Below are 19844 nucleotides of genomic sequence, written 5' to 3'. Positions count from 1 at the left end.
GTGGAGGAGCAGTCTCATAGTGACGTAGCCTAGTGGAGGTACAGTCTCATAGTGACGTAGCCTAGTGGAGGTACAGTGTCATAGTGACGTAGCCTAGTCGAGGTGCAGTCTCATAGTGACGTAACCTAGTGGAGGTACAGTCTCATAGTGACGTAGCCTAGCGGAGGTAAAGTCTTATAGTGACGTAGCCTAGTCGAGGTACAGTCTCATAGTGACGTAGCCTAGTGGAGGTACAGTGTCATAGTGACGTAGCCTAGTCGAGGTGCAGTCTCATAGTGACGTAGCCTAGTCGAGGTGCAGTCTCATAGTGACGTAGCCTAGTCGAGGTACAGGCTCATAGTGACGTAACCTAGTCGAGGTACAGTCTCATAGTGACGTAGCCTAGTGGAGGTGCAGTCTCATAGTGACGTAGCCTAGTGGAGGTGCAGTCTCATAGGGACGTAGCCTAGTGGAGGTGCAGTCTCATAGTGACGTAGCTTAGTGGAGGTGCAGTCTCATAGTGACGTAGCCTAGCGGAGGTACAGTCTCATGGTGACGTAGCCTAGCGGAGGTGCAGTCTCATGGTGACGTAGCCTAGCGGAGGTGCAGTCTTATAGTGACGTAGCCTAGTGGAGGTGCAGTCTCATAGTGACGTAGCCTAGCGGAGGTAAAGTCTCATGGTGACGTAGCCTAGCGGAGGTACAGTCTCATAGTGACGTAGCCTAGCGGAGGTACAGTCTCATAGTGACGTAGCCTAGCGGAGGTACAGTCTCATGGTGACGTAGCCTAGCGGAGGTGCAGTCTCATGGTTACGTAGCCTAGCGGAGGTACAGGCTCATAGTGACGTAGCCTAGTGGAGGTGCAGTCTCATAGTGACGTAGCCTAGTGGAGGTGCAGTCTCATAGTGACGTAGCCTAGCGGAGGTAAAGTCTCATGGTGACGTAGCCTAGCGGAGGTACAGTCTCATAGTGACGTAGCCTAGCGGAGGTACAGTCTCATAGTGACGTAGCCTAGCGGAGGTACAGTCTCATGGTGACGTAGCCTAGCGGAGGTGCAGTCTCATGGTGAGGTAGCCTAGCGGAGGTACAGGCTCATAGTGACGTAGCCTAGTGGAGGTGCAGTCTCATAGTGACGTAGCCTAGTGGAGGTGCAGTCTCATAGTGACGTAGCCTAGTGGAGGTACAGTTTCATAGTGACGTAGCCTAGCGGAGGTGCAGTCTCATAGTGACGTAGCCTAGTGGAGGTACAGTCTCATAGTGACGTAGCTTATCGGAGGTACAGTCTCATAGTGACGTAGCCTAGTGGAGGTGCAGTCTCATGGTGACGTAGCCTAGCGGAGGTACAGTCTCATGGTGACGTAGCCTAGCGGAGGTGCAGTCTCATAGTGACGTAGCCTAGTGGAGGTACAGTCTCATAGTGACGTAGCCTAGCGGAGGTGCAGTCTCATAGTGACGTAGCCTAGTGGAGGTACAGTCTCATAGTGACGTAGCTTATCGGAGGTACAGTCTCATAGTGACGTAGCTTATCGGAGGTACAGTCTCATAGTGACGTAGCCTAGTGGAGGTGCAGTCTCATAGTGACGTAGCCTAGTGGAGGTGCAGTCTCATAGTGACGTAGCCTAGTGGAGGTGCAGTCTCATAGTGACGTAGCCTAGTGGAGGTGCAGGCTCATAGTGACGTAGCCTAGTCGAGGTGCAGTCTCATAGTGACGTAGCCTAGTGGAGGTGCAGTCTCATAGTGACGTAGCTTATCGGAGGTACAGTCTCATAGTGACGTAGCCTAGTGGAGGTGCAGTCTCATAGTGACGTAGCCTAGTGGAGGTACAGTCTCATAGTGACGTAGCCTAGTGGAGGTACAGTCTCATAGTGACGTAGCCTAGTGGAGGTGCAGTCTCATAGTGACGTAGCCTAGTGGAGGTACAGTCTCATAGTGACGTAGCCTAGTGGAGGTGCAGTCTCATAGTGACGTAGCCTAGTGGAGGTACAGTCTCATAGTGACGTAGCCTAGTGGAGGTACAGTCTCATAGTGACGTAGCCTAGTCGAGGTACAGTCTCATAGTGACGTAGCCTTGTGGAGGTACAGGCTCATAGTGACGTAGCCTAGTGGAGGTGCAGTCTCATAGTGACGTAGCCTAGTGGAGGTGCAGTCTCATAGTGACGTAGCCTAGCGGAGGTGCAGTCTCATAGTGACGTAGCCTAGTGGAGGTGCAGTCTCATAGTGACGTAGACTAGTGGAGGTGCAGTCTCATAGTGACGTAGCCTAGTGGAGGTACAGTCTCATAGTGACGTAGCCTAGCGGAGGTGCAGTCTCATAGTGACGTAGCCTAGTGGAGGTACAGTCTCATAGTGACGTAGCTTATCGGAGGTACAGTCTCATAGTGACGTAGCTTATCGGAGGTACAGTCTCATAGTGACGTAGCCTAGTGGAGGTACAGGCTCATAGTGACGTAGCCTAGTGGAGGTGCAGTCTTATAGTGACGTAGCCTAGTGGAGGTACAGTCTCATAGTGACGTAGCCTAGTGGAGGTGCAGTCTCATGGTGACGTAGCCTAGTGGAGGTGCAGTCTCATAGTGACGTAGCCTAGTGGAGGTACAGTCTCATAGTGACGTAGCCTAGTGGAGGTACAGTCTCATAGTGACGTAGCCTAGTGGAGGTACAGTCCCATAGTGACGTAGCCTAGTGGAGGTGCAGTCTCATGGTGACGTAGCCTAGTGGAGGTACAGTCTCATAGTGACGTAGCCTAGCGGAGGTACAGTCTCTTTCCTTGACCTCATGACCTTTTCCATCGAGGTCAAGGAGAAGAGGTTAGGACAGGACAAAATAACTACGTCCTATTTACTGCGTCTCTATGTCCATATCCATGTCCTCCAGATGGACTAGTAAAGGGATCTTTGATTCTTGGCCCTGTACGTTCTTTCCATGTTATTTCACGCAGTCTGTGAAAACGTGGACAGCAAGGTAAGAAAATGAAACTTTATTACCACGGTTGGAATTGAAATATAAAAAGTAATACAGGCTACGAGTCTAAAAAGGGAAACTACATAGTGGTGACATTGATAATTCCCAATTTCAAATCACAACGTAAAACACATGTTTAAAATTGCCTTTTTATTCATCTCATTGTTTATTTTTAATGACTATTGTGTATCTTTATACAGTGTCCTTGACCTTGAGTGCCGAGAAAGGCGCCTTCAAATGAAATTTATTTTTAATATTATTTATAATGGTTGCTTACGCTCACACAAAGGCTATCAGACCACAGCCACTGTTTGACCCATTCTACTCCACTAACTCCTCTCCAGATGTATTTATTGTCCTTTATACCACGTCAGCTGACTTCCTAAAGCATTCTTGGCAGAAAGCTTTCTGCCAGAGCGCCTGAGCTTCTCCCTAGTGCCTCACAGCTTGGCATAACCTTCATTGATTACTGCCAAAGCTACAGGATAAACTGACCAACGCCCTTAAAATCATCTGGACATGTTCCCTGAGATTCATCCTCGTAGGAAAGTTATATAGACAATAATCTCACCAAACCCGCACAAAGTATGAAGAACTCAATTGGTATGGACTAATGTAGAAGCCCATATCCCACACCTTGATGCCCTAAACCCATAAAAGTCTGCATCCAAATAGAAAAGAGGTAGTGTGGAAAAGAGCTGGCATTTTATGTTACCTAACAGGAAATGAGCTCAGACAGACCATAGGGGAGATTCACTCTATCCTAATTTGGATCCACTTAGAGGCGTTTGAGAAGCCCTCGCAGAGAGCCAGCAGGAAGTTGACACTTCCAGCAGGAAGTTGACACTTCCTGCTGGCTCTCTAGATAGAGCTGGCCAAACCACACCTCCCAAAACGACTACTCCCCTCGACATAGTGATGGCAGCTCAGATTGATGCTGGTTATGTGCTGAAACAAAATTATACATGGCACAAGTGCACGAAGGCGCCCTCCAGCGCCCTCATACGTCGTGATCTACCTAGTAGCTGATGAGACTGGGACCCCAAAAACAAAGCCAAACTGAGTAGGAAACTTGATGTTTCCAATGAATCCAGACTCTTCTGGGTGAACAATGCAGCATCAGGGGCATTGTTGTGATGGATCCATCATTCCATCGGTTCCACCTTAACCCCTAACACCAAAGCAACCGTGGCGGGAATGAAAAGAGACTGTGAAGGAAGCATACCAGCATCTGGCCCACATTCAGGATTGGACCACTTGACCTTTTGTGAAGCCTTGGACCGACAATCCAAAGGAGAAGGATGGCCCCAATGTAGAAAGATGGCAAGTTCCAGCCTCTACGACTCTCCAGATCGCCCCTTTCCTGGTCTTCCTCATCTTCCTCTTGTTACATTACCCAGTAACGCCTTTTGTTCCCTGATACAATTACGATACAAAGCAAGATTACACCAAGGGGGTAAAGGGAAAGAAAGACAATGGAAAGACAGATGAGACATGGAGAAGTACATGGAATGCATAGGCATAGGAATGTGAACGCAATAGAAGGAGACAACGGATGAGGTGGACATCCAGCCAGACCAAATAGCTGCTGTGGCTGAGCTTGAACTGGTAAATGACCAGGGCCTTCTGCTTGCCCAGGCCCATCACACCCTGCTTCAGCCTCAAAACTGTAACCTTCACCGAAGGTGCAGTCATCTGAGCAAGTAGCGTCAAAGATCAACGATGACTACGACATTTAAACCTTGACAGAAAGTGTTTACGGCACAACTTTGAACACCAGAGACCCGTCAATAGAGTGGGGTCGAGCTGGTAACTAAGGATTGTGAGATGAGGCTGGTAGCAACTGGTTTGACTCAGGAGACCAGGAGAGTAGGAGGCATGCGCCACAACTTGAGGCAGAGAGCAGAGTGATTAATGATTTTAACAAGGGGAATCAGGGTGCTAATTTCTGGGATTCTAAACCAAAAGGGAACAGGGGGCTGGAACCTGGTTGTGATCTATCTGTCGTTGAGACTTGGAGATAGAACGGAGCAAAGTGGAGTGAGATATTCTCGAGGTCTAATGACGATGGCGTACAAACTCATGCGTAGATGAAAGGGGGACAGCCCTCTCTTTGAATAATGGTGGCTGGTATCCTAGAGCATACTGAAAAGGAGACAGGCCAGTGTCAGGGCATGGTAAAGAATTGCGTGCTCCTTCAACCCAAGTTAAGTTACATATGGTCGGGTTGCCTGCTGTGAGAAATTGTAGGGTGGTTTCCGGAGGAAAGGCTGGGAGTCAGGGAGCAGAAAGCCTTCCAATACCCAGAGATATTGACCGGGACCCATGGAGATGAACGACATGCTAGACACACAGCTTGGCAGCATTCTTAGTGATTGGGAGCTTGGGCAGGGAAACTAAGCAAATTATAAATTATTTTACCTTAGCAGGATCTATCGAAAGTTGACATTTGATGTAGTGGCTATGTAATATGTAGCCAAGGAACGACACAATGGACTGGTAAAATACACACTTCTATACCCTCACATCGAATCGATTCTCCAGGAGGTGCTGGAGGACGTGATACAAATAAAATAAAAAACATAGGTTTAGCATGTCTCAGAGGACATTGTTGATGATGACTTGAAGTATGGTAGGGGCATTGGTGGGACTAAATGGCATGACAAGATTCAATGGCCATGGGGGGTATAGACTGCTGTCCTCCACTCATTCCCCTCTCTGATCCAGACAAGATGGTTTGCATTGCGGAGAGCAGGCTTCTTGAACATGGTGGTGTTCTGGAGGTGTTGTAGATACTGGTTCTTGACTGTCATTCAGACCTTGAAAATCATTACAGGAAAGCAGAACTCCACCCTTCTTCCTAAGGAAGATGGAACAAGCTCTGGGCTGGAGAAGTACCAGATAGCAGGTTGATGGCACTGTCATAAGTGTATTATGTATTAATACAGAGCGGCTTAGGCTGGAATTATAATCACAATATAACAAGATAGCATTGCGCTGTTAAAAACAGGCTGTGCTGTTATTATTTTCTCCTTCGGCACTTTGGTTTTCTGGCAACTGGCAGCTTCAATACATGCTTAGGGGATGGTGTGAATATTGAGTAACTAATAAGTGCTACGTTGTGTGGTGGAACCCATTTTGATTTAGTAATGTGTACATCCAGGTTTATTTAATACTTACTATAACTAGACGTATTTGAGATAACGGAAAGCTTGTTCAACTGGCCACTGGATATTTTCTCCTCTCCATGCATTTCATAGCCATATATCTCATCTTTGATAATAGGGTTATCTCAAAGCCCCTCTTCACAGACAGGATATTAAGCCCACCACAAAGGAGTCCAGTGACGTCAGGCTCAAGGGGAATCAGATGTATAAAGAGTTATATAATGTACTAACCTGGAGCATGGAGGACACAGCATACAATGGGTGGGATACAAAATGATACTGAAGACCCATAGTGTCTGGATGTCAAAAGTTTCTTCATGGCTGCTGGAAGAAGCGTAGTCTTCTCTGATCCGTAGTTATGAAGTTATTGTTCAGGGTCTAGTCACCATGGTGGAAAGTCACCCACCTGACTTTCAGCAGAAGAAGGCTTCCCTCCACTGGTCTGTCTAGGAAGAGTACTTCTGCGGTGGTACTTATTAAGCATTCATTAAACTGGCTACAGTAGTTTTTCATACCTCATGGAGGACTTGTAGGTGCTTCCCTTGAGAACGGCAGCAGAGTAGCTCTTAGTTGCACTGGGCCGCTTGATGCGGTCTAGCACAGTGCCAGCACCTCTTATTGGTTTGAATCCATTCCGTCAGCTGTCCCTTTGGACAACTTTGAGACTACACTACACTGGCTCAGGATTTTTGTCTGTGTTGTTTGGGTATGAGTCAGCAATCAACTTGTCTTCTTTTCATTTCAACTGATCAAGTCAAATTGACAAGTTTTGAATCGTTGGCCCTTGGCAGCGGGCCAAGGGCCAAATGCATCTGACTGGGAGTTGGTGGAGGAGCTGGAGGCCAGTTAGGGGCGTTGGCCACTCGTCTACCTCAGTGTCCTTTGGTCCTCTACCGGCTCTATGCTGGGTAGCTATGGAGGAGCTGGTGGCCAGTTAGGGGCGTTGGCCACTCGTCTACCTCAGTGTCCTTTGGTCCTCTACCGGCTCTATGCTGGGTAGCTATGGAGGAGCTGGTGGCCAGTTAGGGGCGTTGGCCACTCGTCTACCTCAGTGTCCTTTGGTCCTCTACCGGCTCTATGCTGGGTAGCTATGGAGGAGCTGGTGGCCAGTTAGGGGCGTTGGCCACTCGTCTACCTCAGTGTCCTTGGTCCTCTACCGGCTCTATGCTGGGTAGCTATGGAGTAGCTGGAGGCAAGTATGTGACCTAGAAGTGGCACACGGATTGTTTGACCATGGATGGATTAACCCTGGTCGAGCTCACACAGCTCTACAAGGGTGGCCTGCATGGCTTGCTGTGATTGGAGTAGCCTCAAATCTCCATCCGGATTGCCATAAGTTCCTCCTCAAGCCTTTTGGGTTATACTCCACTTATTGAGCGTTTCATGAATTGTTCTCTATAACCTTCCATATGCACTCGCTCTCTGAAAAGGTAGGAATGGCGCTAACTGGGCTACCTCCTTCTGAGCAGAAAGCCTCTGAACCTTGGTGCTGGTGAGACGAGCACATAGGTGGGGGGTGTCTTTGTCGCAAATCCCTCTTGTTCAGGCGGCCACTCCTTTTCAGGCCGGTAAATATGTTGGAACCTGGGATTTGAGTAACTATGTTGACAGCCAGCGTAACTGACCTCATAATCCTCACGATGAACTGCGTGTCTGGCGCATCTGGTGCCTCTGTCTATTTCCCAGATTCCAATATGCTCTGAATATTCCATTGTGGCGGGGTATATGTGCCGCTCTCCTGCTTGAAGAACAAATATTGTGGAGAGACATACACAGACAACCTGGTCGGGGAAGAGTGGCGGCAGTTCAGTTATTAATCTGAAGACAGTTCACCTGAAACACTCTATGGCAGGGGTCAGCAACTTTTTCAACTTGCAGTGCCAGTTTTACATTTTCTCATTAATGAACCTTAAAGGGAAATTCCGGTGTAAAATGGATTTTGGATATGTTTTGTATGATAATGAGTTGAAACGTTCGCTTTGGAGCACAAAAATTGTATATAGACGCTTTCTTCAGTTGGCTGTTTTTAGCCGATTCTATCAAAACGCTATAAACTTGGAACGATGGGGGCATTTGTTATGGTAAAAACTTAATCGCTATTTTAAACCAGTTAAAAGGCTAAACGTAGCCCGACACTTCTTTGGTAGTACCTTTGGTACTTTTAAGTGGTTTAAAATAGCGATTATGTTTTTACCATAACAAATGCCCCCATCGTTCCAAGTTTATAGCGTTTTGATAGAATCGGCTAAAAACAGCCAACTGAAGAAAGCGTCTATATACAATTTTTGTGCTCCAAAACGAACGTTTCAACTCATTATCATACAAAACATATCCAAAATCCATTTTACACCGGAATTACCCTTTAAGCCTTAAGCAACAATATATTAAAAATTAAGCTGAATTATGACACAGCGACCAAAAACATTGAAGACCTGGAATTGTACTATTTCCATATAGTCCACAATCATGTATCAACATTTTAAATGTTTTTTTTGTTGTTATATTTGCAACATGGGCTTACAAATTATAATTACATATGTCCCATCTTAAAACACCATTTTCAGAAACTCATTCAAAAACATATTTGCACTGTGAGAAATGTAAAAAACAAGAATATTTTAGAATGTTGGAACCATCCACATCAATATCTTTAAGACATGTACAGCTTTGCAAAACCACGTGAAGGCGATGCATAAAGGCCACTTGGAACAATATTTTAAATATTTTCTTCTCTATTACTCACAACATAGGTTTAAAAACTATTAATTGATCCCATTTCACTGGCTTCTGTAACTAATTTAAACATATTTGCACTGGGAGGAAATGCCCAAAACAGAATAAAGTGCAAAAATAATCGGTAATGATGATTATGCTGCCGCATTGTGCTGTGATTTTTTTTAAATAATAATAATAAAAGAAAAAATAAAAATAACTTTTTTTTTTTTTTTAAGTGTTCCAATGATTATGCTGCCCCGTGCCAGTGGTGGCACGCGTGCCTAGGGTTGCCGACCCCTGCTTTATAGTATGGAAGGTGACAATTAAAGGGAGCTGAGGAGTTCTAAGACACAAGTAAAATAGTCATTTAATGGACCATAACCACATTAAATGCTCTACGGTACTGGTTTAGACATTATAGTTACATGTAGATGTCACATTTACGATTTCACCTCAACAAGCGCTGTAGTGAGAAATAACTTACTTAGATATATGGTATTTCATCAATGTGAATTCACACTTCCTATGTGGAGAGACTAGGCAACTGTTTATTCCATTTCTACTTGAACGTAGCACCGTAGCGTCCCCAGATCATTTCGTTGTGGTATTTGTAGTCTTTCAAAGACGGAATAAAAAGTAGTCGCGATATTTTAAACCACATTTCCCACAAGTCCCCCCAGTGGATCGGCGAACACGGAAGGTGAGTGTCGAGTGTGGTCGTTCTGACAGCACTGGCTGCGCTGTTTTCATTCAGTTTATTATCCAATGTTACTCTTACTGTCATACTTCCACAGCAAACGATTCATTAGACATTAGAAATAAAAGTGGCATATGGAAAAGTAACCTTAGCTTTGTTGAAATTACTGGTATTCAACTCGTTTTAAAATCGTACTTAATTGTCCGACGGGACCTTATTTTGAGATCCGCGATTTCTGCCCGACCAATGATCTCCCTATGTTGGTTAAGTGATTAAGGGTTAGTTTAGGTTTTTTCTTCACTATGATCAAGCTGTGTTGGTTAAGTGATTAAAGGGAGGGGACATATTAAGCAAAAAACACGTTTACTGTGATTTGGGTTAGGTGTTGTTTTGGGTCTCTAGTGCTGCCACAAGCATACAAACGATGAAATAAGGCCCTACTTGTTTTTCTTGGGGTGAGAAATGCATTTCTGAAAGTACCCCAGTTGCAGTTTTCAGATGAGCGAGTCAATTTCGTCGACTCTTCTGACGTAGGAATAAGGCACATTTGAATATTACCACCCACCTCACCATCCGCGCATAAATAAGATACGTCCTTTCGTGATTGGAAGTTTAGAATTCATCATGTCGAGGCGCCACGCGAGGTGTTCTGTTGTTGGCTGTAAAGATGACCACAAATCACTCCATCGCGTCCCAAACGCCGAGGACAGAAGAGCGGCGTGGATTGATTTCATTTTTGAGGGCAAAGTCCCAGCCACAGTTGGCAAAAATCTGTTGGTCTGTGCTCGCCACTTCAAGACTGACTGTTTCTCCAACCTCGGTCAATACACGGCAGAATTAGCTGGGAAACTTTTTCTTAACGAGGGGGCACTTCCAACTTTGCGTGGAGTACCTGCAGACGAGGTACATGTAAGTATACAAATAACTAACTGTGTGTTTATTTTGTAGATTAGCGTGAACTTCTGCGTGTTGTGGCGTGAGTTTTGCCATTGAGAACGATGTAAGGCTAACTGCTAACCGCTAAGTACTAGTTAGTTTGCAGTCAACATGGTTTCCCTTGCAAACTCAACCACCCGCTTCACTCTCCGCAGGGTTTAAGAATCGAGAACTTGTGAAATTAATGCATTTGAACATTTCTAAACATGAATATGTAGCATAGCCCAGTGCAAATTTAGTGTATGGGCGAGACTGCTGAATCCGAGCACAATTTACACTCCAAGCCAACCATTCTGTGTAATGAGTTTCATCTCTGAGTTTATTTATAAGTGATCCTTTGTAACACTGTGTGTAGCTGTGGCATTGCTATACATGTAAGATAAGGTTGTTGTCACTTCTTTCTTATACATAGGCCATTGCATCAGTACAGTTACCTGCTACAAGGGATATAGGCTGCCAGACTGAGCCCCCACAGAGACGCAGTGTTGGTACACAGCTCTCTTTGAAGACTCTTCATTCACATTACAGAAGCGCAGGTTTGTAGTGTTCTAGATTGCAAGTTCTAGATTGCAATTTTGCTTTTGATCAAGTGTAGCCGTGAGCTGTTGCCGCCTTTAGTGCTTGAATTTGTACTGTCACAGCGCTGTCATGTTTTACTCCTAAGAATGCCCCGTCATCATAAAAATATACTTTTGTTACAGCTGTCCAGGCTACTGTGTCCTGCAACAACTTTGGCACATCAACTGATCCCTTCACACACCCACTGCCTTTACAAAGCTCGAGATCTATAAAGCCGCCATCTAAGAGACCTCGCCTGGAGCAGGAGGAGGAGGAGGAGGAGGAGGAGGAGGATTCTCTCGAGGGCTGCTCAATACTGGCTTCTCAAGGGCTGGAAGCAACCTATGACTCTGAAGACTCGGTTACCGCTTTGACAGAGTCAACAGCCATGTCGTGAGTTACTAAAAAATCCTTAAATGTATCTAATCAGTTTTCATTTTGTTTGCTGAAACGGATGGTGTGTATTTCTGCAGTCCTGCTTTATAATGCTTTCATGAAAGTGTTCTGTTTATTGTTGAATCTATTTGAAGGAGTTGCTGATTCATCTATATCCCCCCACCCCCCAGAGATGCTGAATCCACTTCCAAACATGAGATAAGGAAGTACATAGTGTACGAGACCTGTCTCATGGAGCTGTTCGATGTGTGTGCTGTGTGCAAGTGTGTATGTGCTGTTAAAACCCAAAGGCTTGGGACATTCATATCAGTGGAACAGCTGTGTGAGTATTGCGAGTATTCCCGAATTTGGAAAAGCCAGCCTCTTCTGGATAACACACCAGCTGGGAATTTACAGCTTTCTGCAGCAGTGTACATCAGTGGAGCCTCTTTCTTCAAACTTCAAAGGGTAAATGAAGAATTAGTAAAGAATAATTTACTCCATTGTTGAACAGGGCATATAATGTTTTATATTATAAAATCTTGTTGTCGTTTTTGTTTTCCATTAGGTGTTCAAGGCAATGCATCTGCAGATTTTTCTCTCTGACACCTTTCGTCGGCATGCTAGAATGTTTATAGAGCCAGCTATTGTCCACAAATGGAAAAATTCCCAGGAAGTGATGCTGCAGCAGCTCAGCGAAGAAAGTAAAGTAATACTTGGTGGTGACATGAGGGCTGATTCTCAAGGTATATATTTTGCTATATAAATCCTATGAGTAGGATATGTTTGATTTTAAATGAATAGGAAGACATAAACACATACCAGACTTCAATACAAGATTGTGACAATGTTTTCACAGGGCACTGTGCACACTTTGGGATCTACACCATGATTGCCCTCAACACCAACACTGTTGTCGATCTCCAGTTGGTTCAGGTGAGTGAATTAAAGTTTACCGTGTTCTGTTTCTTTTAATAAATTTTGCCAATTGACATTTTAAATATGGACCCCTATTTATGATGATTTGACAGAGTAATGAGGTTGGAGGAAGCTCCCATATGGAGCAGGAAGGCCTGAAGAGGAGCCTGGCATTGTTCAGTGCACGTGGGGTAACCCTTGACTGCATCGTCACCGACCGTCATCCACAAATTCAAAGATTTCTGAGGGAGAACAACATCACTCAATTCTATGACGTCTGGCACATGGAGAAAGGTACATTCACTCAACAAAACATTAGAAACATACTTATACCAGGTTGGACCCCCTTTTGCCTTTAGAACTGCAGAACAAGATGCTTGAAGCATTCCGTGCATATTTTGGTGCATATTGATAGGGTTGTATCTTGTAGTTTGTAAAAATGTGTGGGATTGAAACTACCTTGTAGGTCTATACTTGACGAGTCTACACATAAAGCTTTATGATCACATATTCATTTGGGTTCACTTGGGTTAAATATTTATTCTGATTTGTAGGAATTTCAAAGCAACTACATAAAATTAGCAAAACAAAGGACTGCCAAAAAGTAAAGAAGTGGATGCGAGCCATCAGAAACCACATCCATTGGACTGCGGAATCTTCAAAAACCGGGCCGGAAAGAGTGGCAAAATGGACCTCCCTCCTGAACCATGTTCAGGATATTCATACTCATGATGACCCCCTCTTCCCAAAATGTCTACATGCAATTCGCAGCACAAGGGATAAGAGTAAATGGCTCTCAGCAGGTTTGTCTCATTCAACTGGTTGGGTTATATTGATTTGCTACAAGTACAATCATTACCAATAAGTAAGATGTTATTATATAATGTATAATATTTTTTGTCTTTCAGCAACTCCTGCATTCTACAAGCTGAAGAAGGCGCTGACCAAAAAGACAGTCCTAAGGGACATTGCAAAGCTCAGTCCCCACCACCAGACGTCCTCTTTGGATGCATTCCACGCTCTGATCCTGCAGTTCGCTCCTAAAAACGTGGTCTATCCATATCTAGGAATTCTGTGCAGGTAGATTAAGCTGCGATTACTTGTTGAGAACATTTGCCCATTTCTTGCAATTATTTTCATGTTTGATTTTCTTTTTACTGTTCTAGACACTACCTGGCTGCACTGCATTACAACGAGAATGCTGATAGAGGACAAGCCACCACATCATCATGGGATCCTATTTCCAGACAGAGCTTTCCAAAAACTAGGAAGGGAGAGTGCAGAGCCAAACCAGTGAAGACTGAGGCGACATTCCGTAAGTGTGAATTTATTTTATTTTTAAGATTTATATTGTGCATGAGACAAAGTACTGCAACTCTGAACTTTAAACAAAATAAATAAACAAAACACAAATACCTGAGAAACTACCCAATCGAAGTGCAAGATGTTAATGTATGAACAGTTTAAATTATTCATATTAAATTATACTAGTGATTCACTTTTTTTGTGTGTGTGTGCATTGCACAGGGTATGTTGATGATTTGATGGACATGATCATGGAGAACGTCTTTGTTGACCCATCATCGTACAGAGCTGAGATTCTGAAGATGAACATCCCGCCGGACCTGTCTTCAGAATATGAGCATCGAGACAAGGAGGAGGCTAAATTCCTGTAACGACTGATAAAATTGTTCTGGAAACAGGTTCTACAATCTGTGTCCACATTGTTCTAATTGGATCAATTGAATCCTTCACTATACTGTATTTACAAATGTTATCTATGAATATTTGTATTTACAAATATTCATGACTGCGATCAATAAATGTTTATTGTATCTGTAAAATGTTTCAACTGAATCAATCTGAATTTGTGGCATTGACCGACTATATTTAGTTTATTATGGTGTATGAACAGTGAAGTAGGTTATTACAGATAAAACTCACTGCTCTATCCCCCGTTGCTGTAAACGACCGTAGTCCTGTAAATGTTGCATGCGTTTTGCAGCGACAACACATTTAGGCAAACCGGTTCTAAACACGGATGGTCTATCATACACGGAGGCCTTTCATCCAGCTGCTGCAGCCGTCTTGTAACCTATTATGCATAACTTAAGGTGAGTATCTGCAGTGGCATGTTATCAGAATGCACTTAAGTGTAGGATAAGATAGCTGCTAATGTTAGCTGTGGCACCTCCTGACAGCATAAGTTCTAAGGCTCTGACTGCATTGCACAATTCCCACATGTGCACCTATACAAACAAATAGAAACGTATTCATGAATGTATAATGCTAAAAGAATAAGAAACCTGGCATACCAGTACTTGAAAGCAATAATGGCTCCCACGTCTAAGATTTGAATGTGTGCTGAGGTGAATGGCCAGTAGCGCTTGGCCTTCTCAAGTTTACATGAACACATCTGGTTGACAATTTGGAACCTGCAAACTTGCAAGACATAACTTTACGTTTTGTGAACAAGAAGCAAAATATAGGCTAAATTTAAATAGGCTTACCTTTAGTTGCCTAGCTTCTAGAGATAGCTAGTAGCTACTTATTTATTATTTATTTGCACTACCACCGTGACAAACATTTTCCCAGAGCACCTTAGCGTCTTATCCATCTGTGCTTCTCACCCGTTGTCTTCAAGCTACTGGGACTTTGATTTCCCCTGGGGATCAATAAAGTTTAAATCTATCTGCAGCTAGCAATAACGTCTGACTTTTACGGGAAACTCAGACAATGACATTGAAAAGTTCCATAAAAACTTAGATTTCTTTTGCCGTACCGTTCAGAAGCTTCCTGCAGAATTCTCAGATTCTCCTTCAGGATCCGATTCAGGTTCGGACATGTATGGTTGAACTACAGAAGCTGCCATGTCTGCTAGTTTCACACACTACGATAGTACACTCTCCCTAACCATGGTAACAGTTTATGTGCAGGGTGTATCCAATGGGCAGCAAGTCATTTGCATTTAAAGCTACAGACACCTGAAACGGCACTCTAAAAGGGACTGAAACGGGAATAGAGGTAGGCGAGATTTTTTCTAAAAAATATTTCCTGCAAACTGCTTCAAAAACAACTTTTCTGGAACTCATACACTGTTAACCTTTTTGGATTTTTTTTTTATAAAATCTTACCTTTAAGGTTTAGTTCAGGTCCTTTAGGTTTAGTTATTCACTATGAATTTAAGACTTATCTTTTTAAAGAAGCCCTAATTTCCCTTTGACTGTTTATGTATTAGATGTTTTAACAACCCCTTTTATTTTATTTTTTTTCTCTTTTAAACTCTGTAGCACTTTGAGATTTCTGAATGTAAAGTGCTCTACAAATTAAATATATTATTATCCTGTGTTGGTTAAGTGATTAAGGTTTAGCTAGGGTCATTAGGGTTTAGATCAGGTCATTAAGGTTTAGGTTATTCACTATGATCTGCTGTGCTGGTTCAGGTCATTAAGGTTTAGTTAAGTGATTAATGGTTGGGTTATTCACTATGATCAGCTGTTAGTTCAGGTCATTAAGGTTTAGTTAAGCTCATTATGTTTAGTTATTCACAAGGCGAGCCATCCATACTGCCAGGTTGAGGTTAAAGGTTAAGGTTAAAAACACTTTCTGTTTAGTAGCCAATCAGCTCCTGACAGCTTCATAGGTGGCTACAGTGGTCTAATATGTTGTTATGTCTTCATGCCCGACTGTTTTGCTTCATTTATGGCTGTAGCCTTGGGGTGTTATGTTAATGTATGTACATATATGTTGAGATATGAGTTCTAGTGTTGCTGTTGGTGCCATCATAGTGTTTTCATGCTTCCATTCAGTTGCATGCTTTTGCAGGATCATGAGCCAAGCAAGATTTGAGCAACGCTAGTTGAGTTAAGAAAGCAACCTGATATAGTCTTTATTAGGTTACTGTGGTGTGAACTGTCATATAATTTTAAATCCTACCCCTCTATGTAGATTTCCTATTTGTACCTTTAGAAATAGTTCATGGGCATCGTGTATCGCCCTCTGGTCTGCACAGTGAGATCATGTGAAGTTAGAAGAAGAAGTCACAGCGGCTCTAATGGTTGATCAACAAATTCTGTTCGTTCATTTAACTGGGCATAAACATAGTTGGATCTGATTCAGATTTAAAAAAAGGAAAAAAAAACCCTCAAATTTATGGACTTCATTCTTGTTGTTAGCTATCCTGGTATGGATATTGTGCTTTTATTAGGACCATCTGTATATGTAGTAAATCCAGAGAGATGAAGTGAGTCACATATGGAGGAACAGACAGTGACCTTGGAAACGCACCAGCCCAGAGCTGGGAGGAACACGTGCTCTGCCAGTCGGACAATTCGTTTTATCCGAGGTTCAAGGCCTGTGTGGTGCTTGTAGAGTCCTGTTATTGGCTCTTTAAAAACACTACAACACTAGAGTACATCAATAACTAAACATTGTATTTTCTCTCATTGGTGAAGACCTCTTCATCCTTGTCAACTGTCAACTTTTTGTCATGTTTCGTCGCTTCAATAAGCCCCATCAATTATTTTGTACACAAAACATAAGTCGTGGGTATTTTCAGTTCATTGATACAGTATTCTGCAAATCGGCCTAACTCTGGTGTCATACGTTCATATAGGTTTGCAAATGGGGCAGCATAATGTAAGAGAGCGGTATCAATTATGCACAATTTATTCATGCGGCTGCAATACCTCGCACACTTGATTTGATTGTCTGCACTTCATGTATAATGCAGCGCCCTTGTCTGTTTCCCCGACGCATTGTGTTTTTCTGAGTTCGTCCAACATGCACACTTATTGTGTTTGCGTCATCACACGGCCCCACACTTACAGCTGTTAGTGTGCTGCTGTGAGGAGCCCCAAAGTGGTCCATCAACAGCGGAGTGTCTGTCTCCATTCTAACCTGGCAATTCAAGACCCTTTTCCCTTCCATTGTCGGGCGTTGCCATCTACATACAACATTTCAACTAAATCAAGTTACTCAGTACTTTTCGGACCGAGCAAATATGATGTTACTAATGCAGTCAATTCAAACCGTTTCTGTTTCCAGATATCGTCAGATGGAGAGGCTATCTAGGCATAGGGACGGTTAGTTGGCTGCCAACCGCAAACCCTTTTAGTTGTAACCCAATTTCTATACATAAATTGCATAATGTGTCTGACCTGCTCAAAAGTAATCCTTTTCATTGACAAAATCAAAAGGCAGATACATTTAATGTATGGGAAACATAACCTTCCTTTTGTGAAATGGTTAGTAAATCATAACTATAACATAAATATGACCTACCTAGAGGTTACAGAGGATCACACATAACGGAATACCCGTGTGGAACGAAATCCATCTATTTTGGTCCAATGCAGCAAACAAAAATACAATATATTACTTTTAAAGCCACTACATTTCCTATTTATCTTTGGGTGCTCAGTGGAATGATTGTTATTCAATTATTTGATCATACAGCCAGCAAAAAAGTTAGATCTTCCAACTCATTGTCTCAAGCCCTGTGGTTTGGACTGATGTGGTATATTGAGTTCAGTTATTTCTATTATTAGTTGATTCATAATGATTGATGAAAATGCTTTGTGCTTTCCACCACCTTGTGTCTGCAGCCCCATTAAAATATCTAGTATCAACATGTTTATGTTTAGAGAATGCAAAAGGTTTGACAAAAAATATGCAAATTGGTCTCCAGGCAACAGTCAAGTATTAAGTTTTAGAACGCAACGATGTAGCTATTTCTCTTCAGCAAATCAGGACACAGCACAGAACAACTTGTATGTCACAGCCTTACTCAGTCCCGGTCCTATACTATCCACAGTACACGTTAGCTATGACCGTTGTTATGGGTACATGCAGCCATTCCGACATGAACCCATTCCGACACCTTGTAGTAGACCGACAGTCTACCAATCAGTAGCGCCAACTTCAGGTCAACATTGGGGGATCATTCAAATGTGTTCAACCAAAAATTAGCCATTTCAGTATTATTTATCTGTAATTAATTTGATTAATTCCAAATCTTGGTTGTGATGATGTATGAAATAACCCATTCTATCATTTGACTACTGCATTTTACAAGTGTGTTACGAGTGGCGGGGCATGCACTTATTTAACATGCCCAGGGAATGTATAAATATTAGATGAAACTTAAAACTGGACCATTTATTTATTAGCGTTGGATTTAAACTCAATGCAGGACCACTAATGGAGTGGATTGGGCGAACATTAGAACGAAATTAGCTGTTGGGAGTGCCGCGCAGAACGAATCAAGGTATGGGCGCAGTTAACTTCATATCGGCCCAAAGGCAATACAATGCGCTTTACAAAGGAGAAAGATGAGAATATAGTCTACACCCACCCCTTTACACACAAATTCACGAAGGGGATCAATAAAGATAACAGTTTTTGCCCATAGAAGGCTCGCTACACAGATTGGCGCTGGCACCCTGTTTCTGCCACTGAAGTACCCAAATACGGCTCCATATTCTCAGCTTTCTAACTTGCCGTATTCTCATTTTCATTATCAAAGAAAGAGCAAACACTGCGACCATGTCACTCTCACTAACATAACAACAAGCCTATTTATAATTAAGTTATCCATCTCCAAGTAGTAGATGAACTGATGGTAAACGTAGACAGATCAAACAGATATTCAGCTAACAGGAAATGCAATGTATACAACTAGCGGGTTATCTAAACAAAATGTAAGCTCCAGCTAATTACTACTATGCAGAAGTAGTGGAGAATGACAAAACATAAGGCCTTTTTACCCTGCCAAGCTGGTTCGAACCGACTTCGCACGCCCGGCAAGTTCACGTCTTATCTCATGTTTCCTGTGTAAAACCGAGGGGGTAAAATCCCCCATTCGTCACGACGCGGGCTTTCTTGGTTCACTGGAGAAGGTGGGGCTGCTCACGTAGTCTAGACCTCTTTAGAATAATTTGCATACTCCCAAATGTTTTTATTTTTTTCTGATTGAAGACACCCGCATGCAAGAATGAGTTCACATCTGTGTAGACTCCAAAGCGATTAACTATTTACTAGTGCAAAAAAACCAACATATTCTTTATTTAGCTTACCACTCGGAACCACGGAGCCGTCGCATTTACATCAGGATGAAACAAAATAAACTGCAAATTTGTGCAGGGTCCGGGAGGGAAATTGGGGTGCTAGCTCAACCAGGCAATTTACCTCGGGCAGCGTAAACGCGCGGACCGTGCTGCGAAAACGGTGTGCATAAGACGGCAAATTTGGCAGTGTAAAAACACCGACAGTAACCCTAGCCTACTCTCAAAATAATAATACAACTAATCGCAATCCTAAATTAGGTTACATTTTAGCAGGATGCAAGTGAGGCTGATGCTGTTGCGACTCTCAGCTGTGCCAGAGCGTTCACAGTTGCTCAGGAAACCACCTACCGTCGCAGTCCGGTGCAGCAGTGTGAACTGCCCAGTTTTTAGAACGTCTCAGCCTGTCACCTCGCAAGGGGTTGTGAATCGCAAGCAGTTGCGTAGCGAATCTTTGGTCTGAACTGGGCTTTAGAAGC

At 43.2% G+C, this 19844-nt stretch overlaps 1 protein-coding gene and 1 long non-coding RNA gene across 2 annotated transcripts; both read left to right on the top strand.

The window, feature by feature from the left end:
• The first annotated feature begins 9531 nt into the window (after window positions 1–9531).
• LOC307084417 lies at window positions 9532–11267 on the top strand. The gene is made up of 3 exons (XR_013812313.1): window positions 9532–10423; window positions 10863–10986; window positions 11152–11267. It is a non-coding gene; the product is annotated as an uncharacterized lncRNA (long non-coding RNA).
• Window positions 11268–11302: 35 nt separating this feature from the next.
• LOC307084379 (uncharacterized protein) lies at window positions 11303–14059 on the top strand. Its single transcript, XM_079748740.1, has 9 exons — window positions 11303–11401; window positions 11575–11851; window positions 11952–12129; window positions 12243–12319; window positions 12415–12595; window positions 12856–13104; window positions 13210–13381; window positions 13468–13616; window positions 13829–14059. The coding sequence occupies exons 1-9, from the start codon at window positions 11397–11399 to the stop codon at window positions 13975–13977; spliced, it is 1437 nt and encodes a 478-aa protein (XP_079604866.1). The 5' UTR covers window positions 11303–11396; the 3' UTR covers window positions 13978–14059.
• The last annotated feature ends 5785 nt before the right edge of the window (window positions 14060–19844 follow it).

The sequence above is a fragment of the Pollachius pollachius genome (assembly GCF_949987615.1).
Source record: "Pollachius pollachius genome assembly, chromosome: 12".
Classification (NCBI taxonomy): domain Eukaryota; kingdom Metazoa; phylum Chordata; class Actinopteri; order Gadiformes; family Gadidae; genus Pollachius; species Pollachius pollachius.
Note: the sequence above shows the minus strand (reverse complement) of the source record. Positions and strands in the feature narration are given on the sequence as shown.